The sequence below is a fragment of the Syngnathus typhle genome, linkage group LG2 (genome assembly GCF_033458585.1).
Source record: "Syngnathus typhle isolate RoL2023-S1 ecotype Sweden linkage group LG2, RoL_Styp_1.0, whole genome shotgun sequence".
Lineage (NCBI taxonomy): Eukaryota > Metazoa > Chordata > Actinopteri > Syngnathiformes > Syngnathidae > Syngnathus > Syngnathus typhle.
In genome coordinates, this window is record NC_083739.1 from 23,969,076 (window position 1) to 23,983,140 (window position 14,065).

The following is a 14,065-nucleotide window of genomic DNA, read 5'->3' on the forward strand; positions in this document are numbered from 1 at the left end:
CGCATTTCCGGCAATTGTTCCCAGTGAGGGTTGGATTCCGCCATGGCTGCCCTTTGTCACCGATTCTGTTCATGACTTTTATGGTCAGAATTTTTAGGCGCAACCCAGGCATTGAGGGTGTCCGGTTTGGGGACCTCAGCATTGCGTCTCTGCTTTTTGCAGACGACGTGGTGCTGTTGGCTTCTTCAAGCCGTGATCTCCAGCTCTCACTAGGGCAGTTCGCAGCCGAGTGTGAAGCGGTCAGGATGAGGGTCAGCACCTCCAAATCCGAGGTACTTTTCTTTGGTCGGAAAAGGGTGGAAAGCCCTCTCTGGATGGGGGATGAGATCCTGCCCCAAGTGGAGGAGTTCAAGTATCTTGGGGTCACGAGTGAGGACAGGATGGAGCGCGAGATCGACAGGCGGATCGGTGCAGCGTCGGCAGTAATGCGGACTCTGTACAGGTCCGCCGTGCTGAAGAGAGAGCTGAGCCAAAAAGGAAAGCTCTCAATTTACCGGTCGATCTACGCTCCTACCCTGGTCTATGGTCATGAGCTATGGGTCGTTACCAAAAGAACGAGATCCCGGGTACAAGCGGCCGAAATGGGTTTCCTCCGCAGGGTGTCCAGGCTCTCCCTTAGAGATAAGGGACTTCCGGGAGGGACTTCAGTTCTGCCTTCAACACCATTGTGCCACAACGCCTCATCAGCAAACTTGACGCGCTGGGCCTCAGTACCTATCTCTGCAACTGGCTACTGGACTTCCTCTGTCAGAGGCCACAGGTAGTACGTGTTGGCGACAAAATCTCCGCCAGCATCACGCTGAGCACGGGGGCCCCCCAAGGCTGCGTGCTCAGTCCGCTGCTCTTCACCCTCCTGACGCATGACTGCACTGCAACCTACAGCGACAACCGTATCGTGAAGTTTGCTGACGACACGACTCTGGTGGGTCTCATCACCAAGGGAGACGAGACTCAATACAGGCTGGAGGTTGACCTTCTGACCACGTGGTGCAGGGACAACAACCTCCTGCTGAACGTCGACAAGACCAAGGAGATTGTTGTGGACTTCCGGAAGGGTCACACCCAACACCTGCCGCTGACCATCGACGGTGCTGTGGTGGAGAGAGTGAGCAGCGCCAAGTTCCTGGGGGTGCACATCAGTGAGGATCTCTCCTGGTCCACCAACACCGCATCACTGGCAAAGAAAGCCCAGCGCCGCCTGTACTTCCTGCGGAAACTCAGGCGAGCGAGCGCTCCTCCGGCCGTCATGACTGCATTTTACCGCGGCACCATTGAGAGCGTCCTCTCCAGCTGTATTGCTGTTTGGGGTGGCGGCTGCACTGACTACAACTTGAAGGCCCTGCAGCGCATAGTGAACACGGCTGGTAAGATTGCTGGTGCTTCGCTCCCTTCCTTGAAGGACATTTACACCTCCCATCTCACCCGCAAGGCGACCACGATTGTGAGTGATGTGAGTCACCCCGCTCACTCTTTGTTCGAGCTTCTGCCCTCTGGGAAGAGGTACAGAAGCCTGCGCTCCCGCACCACCAGACTCTCAAACAGCTTCATACTCCAGGCTGTTAGGATCCTGAACTCGCTCCCCCGTTCTGCGTAGCGTCCTGTACTTTTACTGTCTGTACTGTCTGTATGCACACTGGCTCTTATTTGTTGTGTTATCTGTTTATTTATTATTTATTATTACTCTTATTATTTATTGTTTGTGCCTTTTTGTTTATGATGTTTTTTACTTTTGCGCTATGCTTGCTGGCTCCGTTTTGCTCCTCTTATTTATTGTGTTATCTGTTTATTTATTATTTATTCATCACTCTTACTATTGATTGTTTGAATTTTTGCCTTCTTGTTTTTATATTGTGTCGCGTACTTGTATGTCTATCGTGTTATGTGTCTCGTCACCGTGGGATAGAGAAAAACGTAATTTCGGTCTCTTTGTGTGTTGTGACATGTGGAGAGATTGACAATAAAGCTGACTTTGACTTTGACTCGGAGTAGAGCTGCTGCTCCTCCACGTTGAGAGGAGCCAGATGAGGTGGCTCGGGCATCTCATCAGGATGCTTCCTGGACGCCTTCCTGGGGAGGTGTTCCGGGCATGTCCCACCGGTAGGAGACCTCGTGGACGACCCAGGACGCGCTGGAGATACTATGACTCTCGGCTGGCCTGCGAATGCCTTGGGATCCCCCGGGATGAGCTGGATGAAGTGGCTGGGGAGAGGGAAGTCTGGGAGTCCCTCCTAAAGCTGCTGCCCCCACGACCCGACCCCGGATAAGTGGAAGAGGATGGACGGATGGACTAATTACAATACAACAAATGTGGTTCTGATATCTTAGCAAATGCTTGTAAAAAAAAAAAAAAAAAACACTTAACGTTGTAAAGAGACTTTATGGACACCCTGTATAATGTGTACTGCACTCACCGCAGTTACATCCGAGTCCCAGAATGCACCGCAATAGCAAATGCCTCGGCACATTGATTCAAAAAGTAACACTGGATGTAATTTTTTTCTCTGAAGTTTGGATATGAGGAAACTTCAAGAATGTTTGGAGTGTTCTGAATTGTGCTAATTACTAGGTACTGAATAATTCATACTTTAAAATTCAACAACTTGGATTGGCTCCTGACTTAAGTGATTCCCTAATTCTAATTGATCCATGCACAATTGGAACAAAAACATCAACAGTTTAATGGTTGATATACGTAAATTAATATCAAAGAGGTGGAAACATTATGCTTACAGGAACACAACTTCACCGCATTGAGTGGCCAATGAAAGCAGCCATGAACTGTCAAATCTTGGATAAAATCTTCCTTTCCTTAGCGAGCTCAAGATCGAGATCCAGAATTTTGATGAGCCGAGACATATTGCCAGGGCAACGAATTAACGAGCATAATGTCATAGAGTGGCCCAGACTCTAATCCTCAATCCAATAGAATAGCAGTAAAGGCAAGCTTGCAATTTTCAAGCAGAAACCAAGAGTTAAAATTCCTAATGTGCAAACTTGGTGAAACAACTACAAGTATATAGTTTGCCAACAAGTGTTTCTGCACCAAGTACTAAACTTACTGTATACGAGTTAAACCTAGGGACCAAATACTTACTTTAGTGAATAAAACACACAATATTGTACCACTTTGATATTGTGGGTTTTCTTTGCGTATGCTTTCTTTTACCAAAATCAATAAACTATCTGTTACCTATGGTATATAAATTGAAGAAAAAAAAGTCTTGCATAAGTGAGGCTGTCCACAGGACGCATGACATCTGCTCAACAACGTCCATTGACTGACATAAAATTTTGGCTCAGAGTTACTGATGAATATCAAAATGTTGTTCATGCATTGCATCTGCAACCCTGTACCACTGAGCGCACTGATTATTTTTCTTTCTGGGTTGCATAGACCAGAGGGAAGGGGAATCAATCAAGAAACTAAAAACCAAACAAAAAGGAGGAAAAATTAAACTGTCAGTGCCGTTTGTCAGCCAAGCTCTCAGTAGATTAAGATTAGAAAAGCAAGTGACTGAGAAGCATCATGCAGCATAAGATATGTTGACAAACTAGGCTTGGCAGTCTTCATATATTAAGAACTTGGGTTTATGAGGGGAGATGATGATCCTTTTTAGTTTTTATGTGCAACAACATTACTGAGTGACTTATTGCAATTGTACTTTTTTGGGTCAATTTGAGAGATTATTATTATTCAGATAGACTAACTGATTTTTGGAAAAAAACTAAACACGCAACAACTGTGTTAAGAGTTGGAGAAAAGGCATCTGCTTATTAAGGAGGGGTGGAGGTGGGGTTGGTGGAGGTTGGGTCACAGCTGCAGTGAAAACCAGCCTCATAATGAGAGTGCTATTGGGGCAGGGGAAGAGTGCAGATACATTGGAAGGCCCTAGAGGAGACTGCAAAGCCTATCAAAAATGTATTAGTACCATTTTTGATAATTTTGGAGAATAAAAAGAACTAAAAAATGTCTCTCTCCAATTGGTTTGCTGCTGCTTGGAAATCATAACCATAATCATTGTGAGTAGAAAAGAATGGGTGGGAGGATCAGCCTTAGTGTTTAAACGGAGTCTCACCTGGAATGACCGAGATAGTTTTCAAAGCTCGGAGAACTCTGAATGTTCTCAGCGCAGATACATTGCCCAGGTCCACAAACTCTGTTATATATCTGGAACAGGGGAAGGATCACACACAGAACACACACGATGACCAAAACCAAACACGGCAAGAGCACAACACCAGCGCACCAGGAGGAAGAACGACGCCACTCACAGACCCTGTCTATGGAGGAGAAGGGTGGAAGGGAAAGAAAGGAGGACACACACACCTAACACAGACCCCGCCCCCCCCCCCCCCCCCAGGCACCACCCAGCCCAATCCTGTCTTACCTGGAATGACAGAAATTGTTTTCAATGCCCTCAACACTCTGAACGTGCGCAGAGCTGAGACATTGCCTAGGTTTACAAACTCTGTTATATACCTGCAGGATCAAACCACAGTTACAACAGCGGATTATTTTCATGTGCACACATGAGCACAGGGAAACTGTACAGGTGATAGGATCAACAGCAATGCAGTGATACTTCCACTTACGAGTTGTTCGAAATACAAGAAAATCTTGAACACAATCAGGAGGAATGCATACAGAAGGACCATAAAACAATACTCACCGGCATATACGTATGTATTCTTAACCCTTTGTGAAAAATGAAAGTAACTAGTAACTATGATCTTCTTCTGTGTCTCATCATTAAGTTTATATTTTTTAAGTCAGTCACAGGAGCGAATAAACGGCATTCCCATTCCTTTCAATGGGAAAAGATGATTTGAGAGACAGCATTTTCAGTTACGAGCATGGTCATGGAACAAATTACCGTTTTTTTCCGTGTATAATGCGCAAAATTTAACTAATTTATTGTCCTAAAATCTGGGGTGCGCATTATACATGGGTCCAAACATTTTTTAATTTTTATTTATTTTTTTTTTTAAATTTTTTTTTTTTTTAAGAAAGTCATGGTACAACAAAACCAACAACAGGACTGACCGACAAAGTCGTGGAACAAAAAGACAAGGTGACATTACCAAAGACACGAACAGAAACCAAACAGACATCATGACAGTAACACATGCAATGATCCGACGGTGAGCGAGGGGCAGACAAGACTTAAATACAAAACACGTTACATCGATTGAGGTGACACAGGAAGAGAGGGGCGACGCGAACAGAAACTATGGCAACCTAGACACATAGCAAAACTGGGGACGAGACATGACAAATCTCCCTCGAAATAAAACTTGAAATCACCTTTCTTCTTGTTTGTTGTCAATCGCGCATCGCATTCAGCCATCCTGCCCAACACACTTAGTCAGTAAAATTCATAATTGACGACACATCGTTTGATGCGATGGTGCAATCCTTGATGGTGCGTTATTGTCAAATATTGTTTGTTTTTAAATCTTCATCGCGGACCGGACGTCATACGGAGGCAGTATAACTGCGCATGCGCACTATGGATCCCATGCGCAGAACGGATGCGCAAGACACGTCAGCTATATAAAGAGCGAGAGTTGTTTTCTTCCTATTAGTTTCAATTCACAGTTTAATTAGCAGTTTCAATCAGCAAATAACAAAATGCGTATTACAGGTAATATTTTATTTCACAACACTTTGCCTTGTTCCTTTCGTCTCTGCTGTTCACTTCAAACACGCTCCATACGAACACAATGCTCTGGTATCAGACAAGGCTTGCTCGATCACCTGCTTGTTTGCTGTCTGTCACAATGTACCCTACACAAATCCGAAATTTGTTGCGGCTCCGAGTCATGACGAGGGGCAAGTTTTGGTTTCCAAGGGTGTTTGTTTTTATTCCTCTTCAACGTCTCTCCCATACAGAGCCGCCTTTTTCACGTCCGCACGCCTTTTTCACATGTGCGCACGGATCGCGGTGGTGCCTTTACGGGCACTCGGAGAAATCAACGCCAACAAAAAAAATACATCCAGCCTATTTAAGACCATACCAAAGACTATAAAAATGGGACCCATTGCCTCCCTGCGTGTGTGACGATCATTGGGACTTAAAAAAAAAAAAAAAAAATTAAAAAAATATTTTAAAAGTTTTTTAAAAAAAATTGGGTGCGTATTATACATGGGTACAGGCTCTTTTCCAGCATCAACATGCCATTTTTAGGGTGCGCATTATACATGGGGGCGCATTATACACGGAAAAAAACGGTAAATTCAGAAGTCAAGGCACCACTCTAAGCTCATGCAGAGAGAGTACAAAATGCACAATCAACCATAATGTACCCCACCAGACATGCCTCCAATCGACCTTACGCTAACATCCACCTCAATGAGACGTTTCCACTCTGAAGAGATATTACCTAACTCTTAAATGAGGACATTTTAGCAGGATGTCTTTGAAGGTTTGAAGCTAAGACATACAGATGACTGAGCAAAAGCAACCATCGCTTTAAACACTGTTCCTCAGTGTTGGGACTAACGCTGTCAGAAGTGGATTTACAGTCAATGTTATGTTATGTCTATGTTAATTGTTATAACGCAGGTACAGTTACTAACAGTGAAATGTAGTACCGACTTACCGTATTGGCCCAAATATAAGAAGGTGATTTTTGCATTGAAATAAGACTGAAAAAGTGGGGTCGTCTTATATTCGGGGTCTAGACATTATACCCATTCACAACGCTAGATAGCGCCAGATATCTTTAAAGCGAATGCTGAACTTAACTCCCCAGGCCAAAGCGAACCCCTGTCACGAAGAATAAAAATAAAAATCAGGGTCGTCTTATATTCAGGCCAATACGGAATGCTGCTTAGGATGCTCGATGCGCCACAATAAAACACTTCTACCTCTCTACGGACTAACTTGACTCGCTACGCCTCGTGCCATCCAATCAGCTTCAAGGAATGTGTCACATGACATTCTGCGCAATGGCGGGCCAAAAACAAAACTATGTTCATTGTCTGTGCTCATCCCTCGCTGTAAAATATGTACCATTTTTTCCCGTGTATAATGCGCGAAATTTAACTAATTTATTGTCCTAAAATCTGGGGTGCGCATTATACATGGGTACAAGTTGTTTTTTTTTTTTTTTAAGAAAATCATGGTACAACAAAACCAACAGCAGGACTGACCGACAAAGACGTGGAACAAAAAGACAGCGTGGCATTACCAAAGACAGGAACAGAAACCAAACAGACATCATGACAGTAACACATGCAATGATCCGACGGTGAGCGAGGGGCAGACAGGACTTAAATACAAAACACGTTACATTGATTGAGGTGACACAGGAAGGGAGGGGCGACGCGAGCAGAAACTATGGCAACCTAGACACATAGCAAAACTGGGGACGAGACATGACAAATCTCCCTCGAAATAAAACTTGAAATCACCTTTCTTCTTGTTTGTTGTCAATCGCGCATCGCATTCAGCCATCCTGCCCAACACACTTAGTCAGTAAAATTCATAATTGACGACACATCGTTTGATGCGATGGTGCAATCCTTGATGGTGTGTTATTGTCAAATATTGTTTGGTTTTTAATCTTCATCGCAAACCGGATATCATACGGAGGCCGCCATTACAGATGCGCAGAACAGATGCGCAAGACACATCAGCTATATAAAGAGCGAGAGTTCAGTTCTAAACATAAATGCGTATTACAGGTAATATTTTATTTCACAACACTTTGCCTTGTTCCTTTCTTCTCTGCTGTTCACTTCAAACACGCTCCATACAAACACAATGCTGTCGTATCAGACGCTTGCTCGATCACCTGCTCGTTTGCTGTCACAATGTACCCTACACAAATCCGAAACATTTCTTTGCTATCGAGTTTGCTAGCGCATGCGCAGTGATACTGACCGGCAGAATAACATCCGGTTGTTCCCAAAGATGATCTTTTTTCTGAAATAATTTTACATTTACGGACTTAAGTAGGAGTCAAAATTTGGGTGCGTATTATACATGGGTACAGGCTTTTTTCCCAGCATCAACATGCCATTTTTAGGGTGCGTATTATACATGGGGGCGCATTATACATGGAAAAAAACGGTATATATATATATATATATATATATATATATATATATATATATACTATATATATATACTTATATATCCCTCGCTACATCGCGGTTCAGTATATCACAGATTTTTTTTCCAAATTAAGGAACATCTTGGGATCCCCCGGGATGAGCTGGACGAAGTGGCTGGGGAGAGGGAAGTCTGGGAGTCCCTCCTAAAGCTGCTGGCTCCGCGACCCGACCCCAGATAAGCGGAAGAAGATGGATATATATATATATATATATATATATATATATATATATATATATATTTTTTTTTTTTTATATATATATATAAAAAAAAAAAATTCCCCTCTCACCCTCCGCGGGTGGTCTCCCACTCCAAGCTCGGGTCCTCTACCAGAGGCCTGGGAGCTTGAGGGTTCTGCGCAGTATTTTGGCTGTTCCTAGCACTGCACTCTTCTGGACTGAGATGTCTGATGTTGTTCCTGGAATCTGCTGTAGCCACTCCTCCAGTTTGGGGGTCACTGCCCCAAGTGCCCCAATGACCACGGGCACCACCGAGGCCTTCACTTTCCAGGCCTTCTCAAGCTCTTCTTTGAGGCCCTGGTATTTCTCTAGCTTCTCAAGTTCTTTTTTCCTGATGTTGCCATCGCTTGGTATTGCTACATCCACTACAACGGCCTTCTTCTGCTGTTTGTCCACCACCACAATGTCCGGTTGGTTCGCCATCACCATCTTGTCAGTCTGGATCTGGAAGTCCCACAGGATCTTGGCTCGCCCGTTCTCTGCCACCTTAGGGGGTGCTTCCCACTTTGAACTTGGGGCTTCCAGTCCATACTCTGCACAGATGTTCCTGTACACTATGCCAGCCACTTGGTTATGACGTTCCATGTATGCTTTCCCTGCTAGCATCTTACACCCTGCTGTTATGTGCTGGACTGTCTCAGGGGCCTCTTTGCACAGCCTACACCTTGGGTCTTGTCTGGTGTGGTAGATCTTGGCCTCTATTGCGCTGGTGTTCAGAGCCTGTTCCTGTGCAGCCATGATGAGTGCCTATGTGCTGTCCTTCAGTCCAGCTTTTTCCAGCCATTGGTAGGATTTCTTGATGTCAGCCACTTCACTTATCTGCCGATGGTACATCCCATGTAGGGGTTTGTCCTCCCATGATGGTGTCTCTAGCCACTCTTCCTCTTTTTGCCATTGTCTGAGACATTCACTGAGCACGTCATCCGTTCGGGCCTTTTCCTTGATGTACTCATGGATCTTGGCTGTTTCATCCCGAACAGTGGCTCTCACACTCAGTAGTCCTCGGCCTCCTTCTTTACGGCTAGTGTACAGTCTCAGGGTGCTGGACTTAGGGTGGAACCCTCCGTGCATGGTTAGGAGCTTCCGTGTCTTGACATCTGTGGTCTGCGTCTCTTCCTTTGGCCAGCTTATTATTCCTGCAGGGTATCTGATGACTGGCAGGGCGTAGCTGTTTATTGCCCGGATCTTGTTCTTGCCATTTAGCTGACTTCTGAGGACTTGCCTTACTCGTTGTAGGTATTTGGCTGTGGTTCCTCTCCTTGTGGCTTCATCGAGGTTGCCATTTGCTTGTTGGATACCAAGGTACTTGTAGCTGTCCTCAATGTCTGTTATTGTTCCTTCTGGGAGTGAGACCCCTTCTGTATGGACTACCTTCCCTCTCTTTGTCACCATGCGACCGCACTTCTCTAGTCCGAATGACATTCCAATGTCTGTGCTGTAGATCCTGGTTGTGTGGATCAGTGAATCGATGTCTCGTTCGCTCTTGGCATACAACTTTATGTCATCCATGTATAGGAGGTGACTGATGGTGGCCCCATTTTTGAGTCGGTATCCGTAGCCAGTCTTGTTGATTATTTGGCTGAGGGGGTTCAGACCTATGCAGAACAGCAGTGGGGACAGAGCATCTCCTTGGTATATGCCACATTTGATGGAGACTTGTGCAATTGGCTTGTAATTGACCTCAAGGGTTGTTTTCCACAGTCCCATCGAGTTTGCAATGAAGGCTCTCAGGTTCCTGTTGATGTTGTACAGTTCCAAGCATTCAGTGATCCATGAGTGTGGCATGGAGTCGTAGGCTTTCTTGTAATCAATCCAGGCAGTGCACAGGTTGGTGTGTCAAGTCTTGCAGTCTCGGGCGACTGTTCCGTCAACCAGCAGCTGGTGTTTGGCTCCTCTGGTATTGCTGCCTATGCCTTTCTGTGTTGTGCTCATGTATTGAGCCATGTGTACACTTATCTTAGCCGCTATGATGCCTGACATGATCTTCCATGTTGTAGGGAGACAGGTTATTGGCCGATAGTTGGATGGGACTGTACCCTTTGTGGGATCCTTCAGGATCAGGATTGTGCGTCCTTCAGTTAACCATTCGGGGTGAGTTCCAACTTTTAGTAGCTGGTTCATTTGTTCTGCTAGGCGCTCATGGAGTGCAGTGAGCTTCTTAATCCAGTAGGCATGGATCATATCTGGCCCGGGTGCTGTCCAGTTCTTCATACCTGAGACTCTCTCTTGGATGTCTGCCACAGTGATGGTAACTGGGTTCTGCTCAGGGTGGTTGCTGTGGTCTTCTCTTAGAGAGACTAGCCATTGTGCCTCACTGTTGTGTGATGTGTCCTTCTCCCATATGCCCTTCCAGTATTGCACAGTCTCCAGCCTTGGTGGGTCCGTTCTGCTGTTGTTACCCTGCCATTGAGAGTACACTTTTCCTGGTTGGGTTGTGAAGAGCCTGTTTATTCGCCTGGCTTCACTTTCTCTTGTGTATCTCTTTTTATATATATATATATATATTATTTTTTTTAATATATATATATATATATATATATATATATATATATATATATATATATATATATATATATATATATATACACACATGCATACAAGCACGCACGCACACACACACACCCACACACACGCGCACGCACACACGTGTGTGTATGTATGCATGCTTGTACACATCAGGGAATGGCCGAGCAAAGGAGACAGGTGGGAGGGGGGCCGGTCGGAAGTCGAAATTTGGTTTGTAAATAAATGTAAAAAAAGAAATCACAAAGTTCGTAATTATAGGCATTTGTAAGTAGAGGTACCACTGTACATTAGGGAAATGATCAGTGAAAACAGACAGTCCTCTGTGTTCTCTGGCCCGATTGTACCTCTAATTTGATTTTAAAACAAACACTGCCCCCGAGGAAAAACAACCAACCAGAGACACAATGCGTAACCTCACAACTGACAAGGTGTCAATCAGAGCTCATGCAATTCTGGACACAGTAATAGTTACGCTTACCGAAGACCAAAGACTTCCTAGAAGCTTTGCTAAAACTATGGTAAAATAGCCACCTCAAAAAAAAGAAATCAATAAATAAAAATCCCTCGCTTGCCATCAAATAGGCAAGCGACTAGCAAACAAAAGCAAAATAAAGAGAGATTGAACAAACCCGAGACAGAAAAAACTAAGGCAAAGGCATCCCTGTGTGGGCGTATCTTCATTTTTGTACCAAGGCAAATCTAGTTTAGCGTGTTTGTGAATTTGGTAACATGAACTACACCTCGACAGGCATTCAGGAGTGTTCTATTGCATGTCTCTGGCACGCTGGTGACCAAAAATACACCAGATTATAGAACAACTAGAAGAAGATAGTATGTGCAGATGTTTGCGGATGACACTGCAATTTTTGGCTGTATTAGGGACGGAAGGGGGGAGAAGGAGGAGTACAGAAGCCTGGTCCGCCGCATTGCCAGTTGGTGTGACTCCAACCACCTGCACCTAAACACCGCCAAGTCCAGGGAAATGGTGGTGGATTTCTGGAGGCCCAGACCTCATCCTGAGCCAGACTATCAATGGAGACTGTGTGGAGATAGTGCAGACCTGTAAATATCTTGTAGTGTCACTGGACGACAAACTCGACTCGTCTGTGTGGACTAGGGGTGTAACGATTCATCGATACACATCGATTAATCGATATAATGCTCTACGATTTGTTGGCATCGATGCTAAACGTAAACATCGATCTATATCGCCCGTTTTTGACCTCGGACATTAGACCCGACTTTATTTTGAAATCCAGTTCATTGTTGCTTGCTTCCTCTTTCCGGGAGCAGTGCGCAGCATGTTGTGTTGTGAGCAGAGCAGGCACGTGAAAGGGGAGCCGACAACTACGCGGCTCCTGGGCTGGTGCTATGGCTAGTGTCCAAGAAGATGAGGAAATTCGCTCCCCTTTGGGCTTCAAGTCATTCTTTTGGAAGCACTTTGTAATTTCCTAAATAAAGAGTTTGCAGTACCTTGTTGATTTTGCGTATGAATTGTTCTAAATCAGGATATTGTTCTATATCGATCGTAGAGCACTATATCGTGATGTATCATGAATGAAGCACAGCAGGCTTTAAGATATCGGCAAATATCGTATCGTGCCCTTGGTATCGATATGATATCGTATCGTGACAAAACCCGCGATTTACACCCCTAGTGTGGACGCTTTGTGCAAGAAAGAACAATGTTGTGATGTGATTCTGCGGATGTTTTATCGTTCTGTTGTGGTGAGCGCCCTCTTCTTTGCGGTGGCATGCTGAGGGGTCAGCGTCAAGAAGAAGGATGCGTCCCGCCTGGTAACCACGAGTGAGGAAGGCAGGTTCTGTTGTGGGCACAGAGCTACCTGATCTGGTGTTTGTGACAGAACATCGGGTGTTGGCCAGGCTGCTGTCCATCACAGACAACCCCGTCCACCCACTGTACAGCACAGTCACTGGGCAGAGGAGTTGCTTCAGCGACAGGCTGTTGACACTTTTGCCGACTTTTGTTCAAGTAACGATTGCACACTTTCTGTAAATCCTATGAACTTCATTTCATTTCTCAAATATCACTGTTTGTCTGCTATGTGATATATTTAACTGAAATTGCTGATCCAAACAATCAATGATTTATAAAGGAAAATCATGAAAACAATCAGGGGTGCCCAGACTTTAGCATATGACTGTATCTAGGTAGGATACAGCGTACTTTTTTCCATCCACACTTCTCAACACCACGGATTGCATCATGTAGACTTCTTTCAATCAAAATATTATACAATCGCCTAGAGTAGGGAAATACTTACGCCATGGAGATGACCATGAAGTCCAGCCAGTTCCATGGGTCTCGAAGAAACGTAAAGCCATCTATACAGAATCCTCGTGCCGTGATTTTTACAAGAGACTCAAATGTATAAATTCCTGTGAATGTGTACCTGAAACACAATTGGCATAGTATTAGTATTAGTATTGGCATCAATAATAATTAAATAACAACAGTGTAGCTAAGATACAACTTGTAAAGTATAGAGTAGCACTACACTAGAAGCATAAATGTGGAATATTACCATTTTAAGAGAGAATAATGAAAGCTGTACTTACTCTACTTGTTTTGACCACTCAGGAGGATCACTGAAGGTCATGAATATACAGTTGGTCAAAATAGTACACATAATGATCATGCTGAAAAGAGTGAGCAGTAAGTTAAGGGGTAAAAACGACAATTGAAGGAAGCATTTTCAAACATAAAATTTCAAACTTTATCATTGCATTGTTATTTATATTTTGTTGAGTCATTCAAAGGCTTATTCCCCAACTAATCCCAACACAAAATACATTCAAAATCATAGATTGATTAGCTGGCCTGAATAATAGATGCACTTCAAGTCGTGTTAAATTGTTTCAAGTTTCATGTAGGATATGAAAATTCTCTCATCCAATTTTATCTTTACATGTATTACCAGTATATTGATCATGAAATGTAAAAGCTGTAGAAAAGTCTAGAGGCAGATACTAAATTCTTATCATTCCCCATCCCTAAGTCTCATCATGTGTGGACTGAATTTGTAATAATGTCAAAAATGTGAAAAACAAACTTGGACATTTAGGGACCTGTCATGTGAACTGATTCTAGTAATCGCAATGGATGTTAGCCTCTCACATGATGACTATAAACTCTGCAATACTGTAAAAACGCAGATC

General features: G+C 44.1%; 1 protein-coding gene across 1 annotated transcript in view; it reads right to left on the minus strand.

Annotated features, from left to right (window-relative positions):
• The window catches only part of scn8aa (sodium channel, voltage gated, type VIII, alpha subunit a), a 153,501-nt gene that overhangs the window by 82,347 nt on the left and 57,089 nt on the right, over window positions 1-14,065 (minus strand). The window contains exons 4-6 of the mRNA XM_061272695.1: window positions 13,466-13,555; window positions 13,171-13,299; window positions 4,077-4,168 (exon numbers count right to left, since the gene is read on the minus strand). Of these exons, the coding sequence (XP_061128679.1) occupies window positions 4,077-4,168; window positions 13,171-13,299; window positions 13,466-13,555 (311 nt within the window). The remainder of the gene's footprint in view (window positions 1-4,076; window positions 4,169-13,170; window positions 13,300-13,465; window positions 13,556-14,065) is intronic.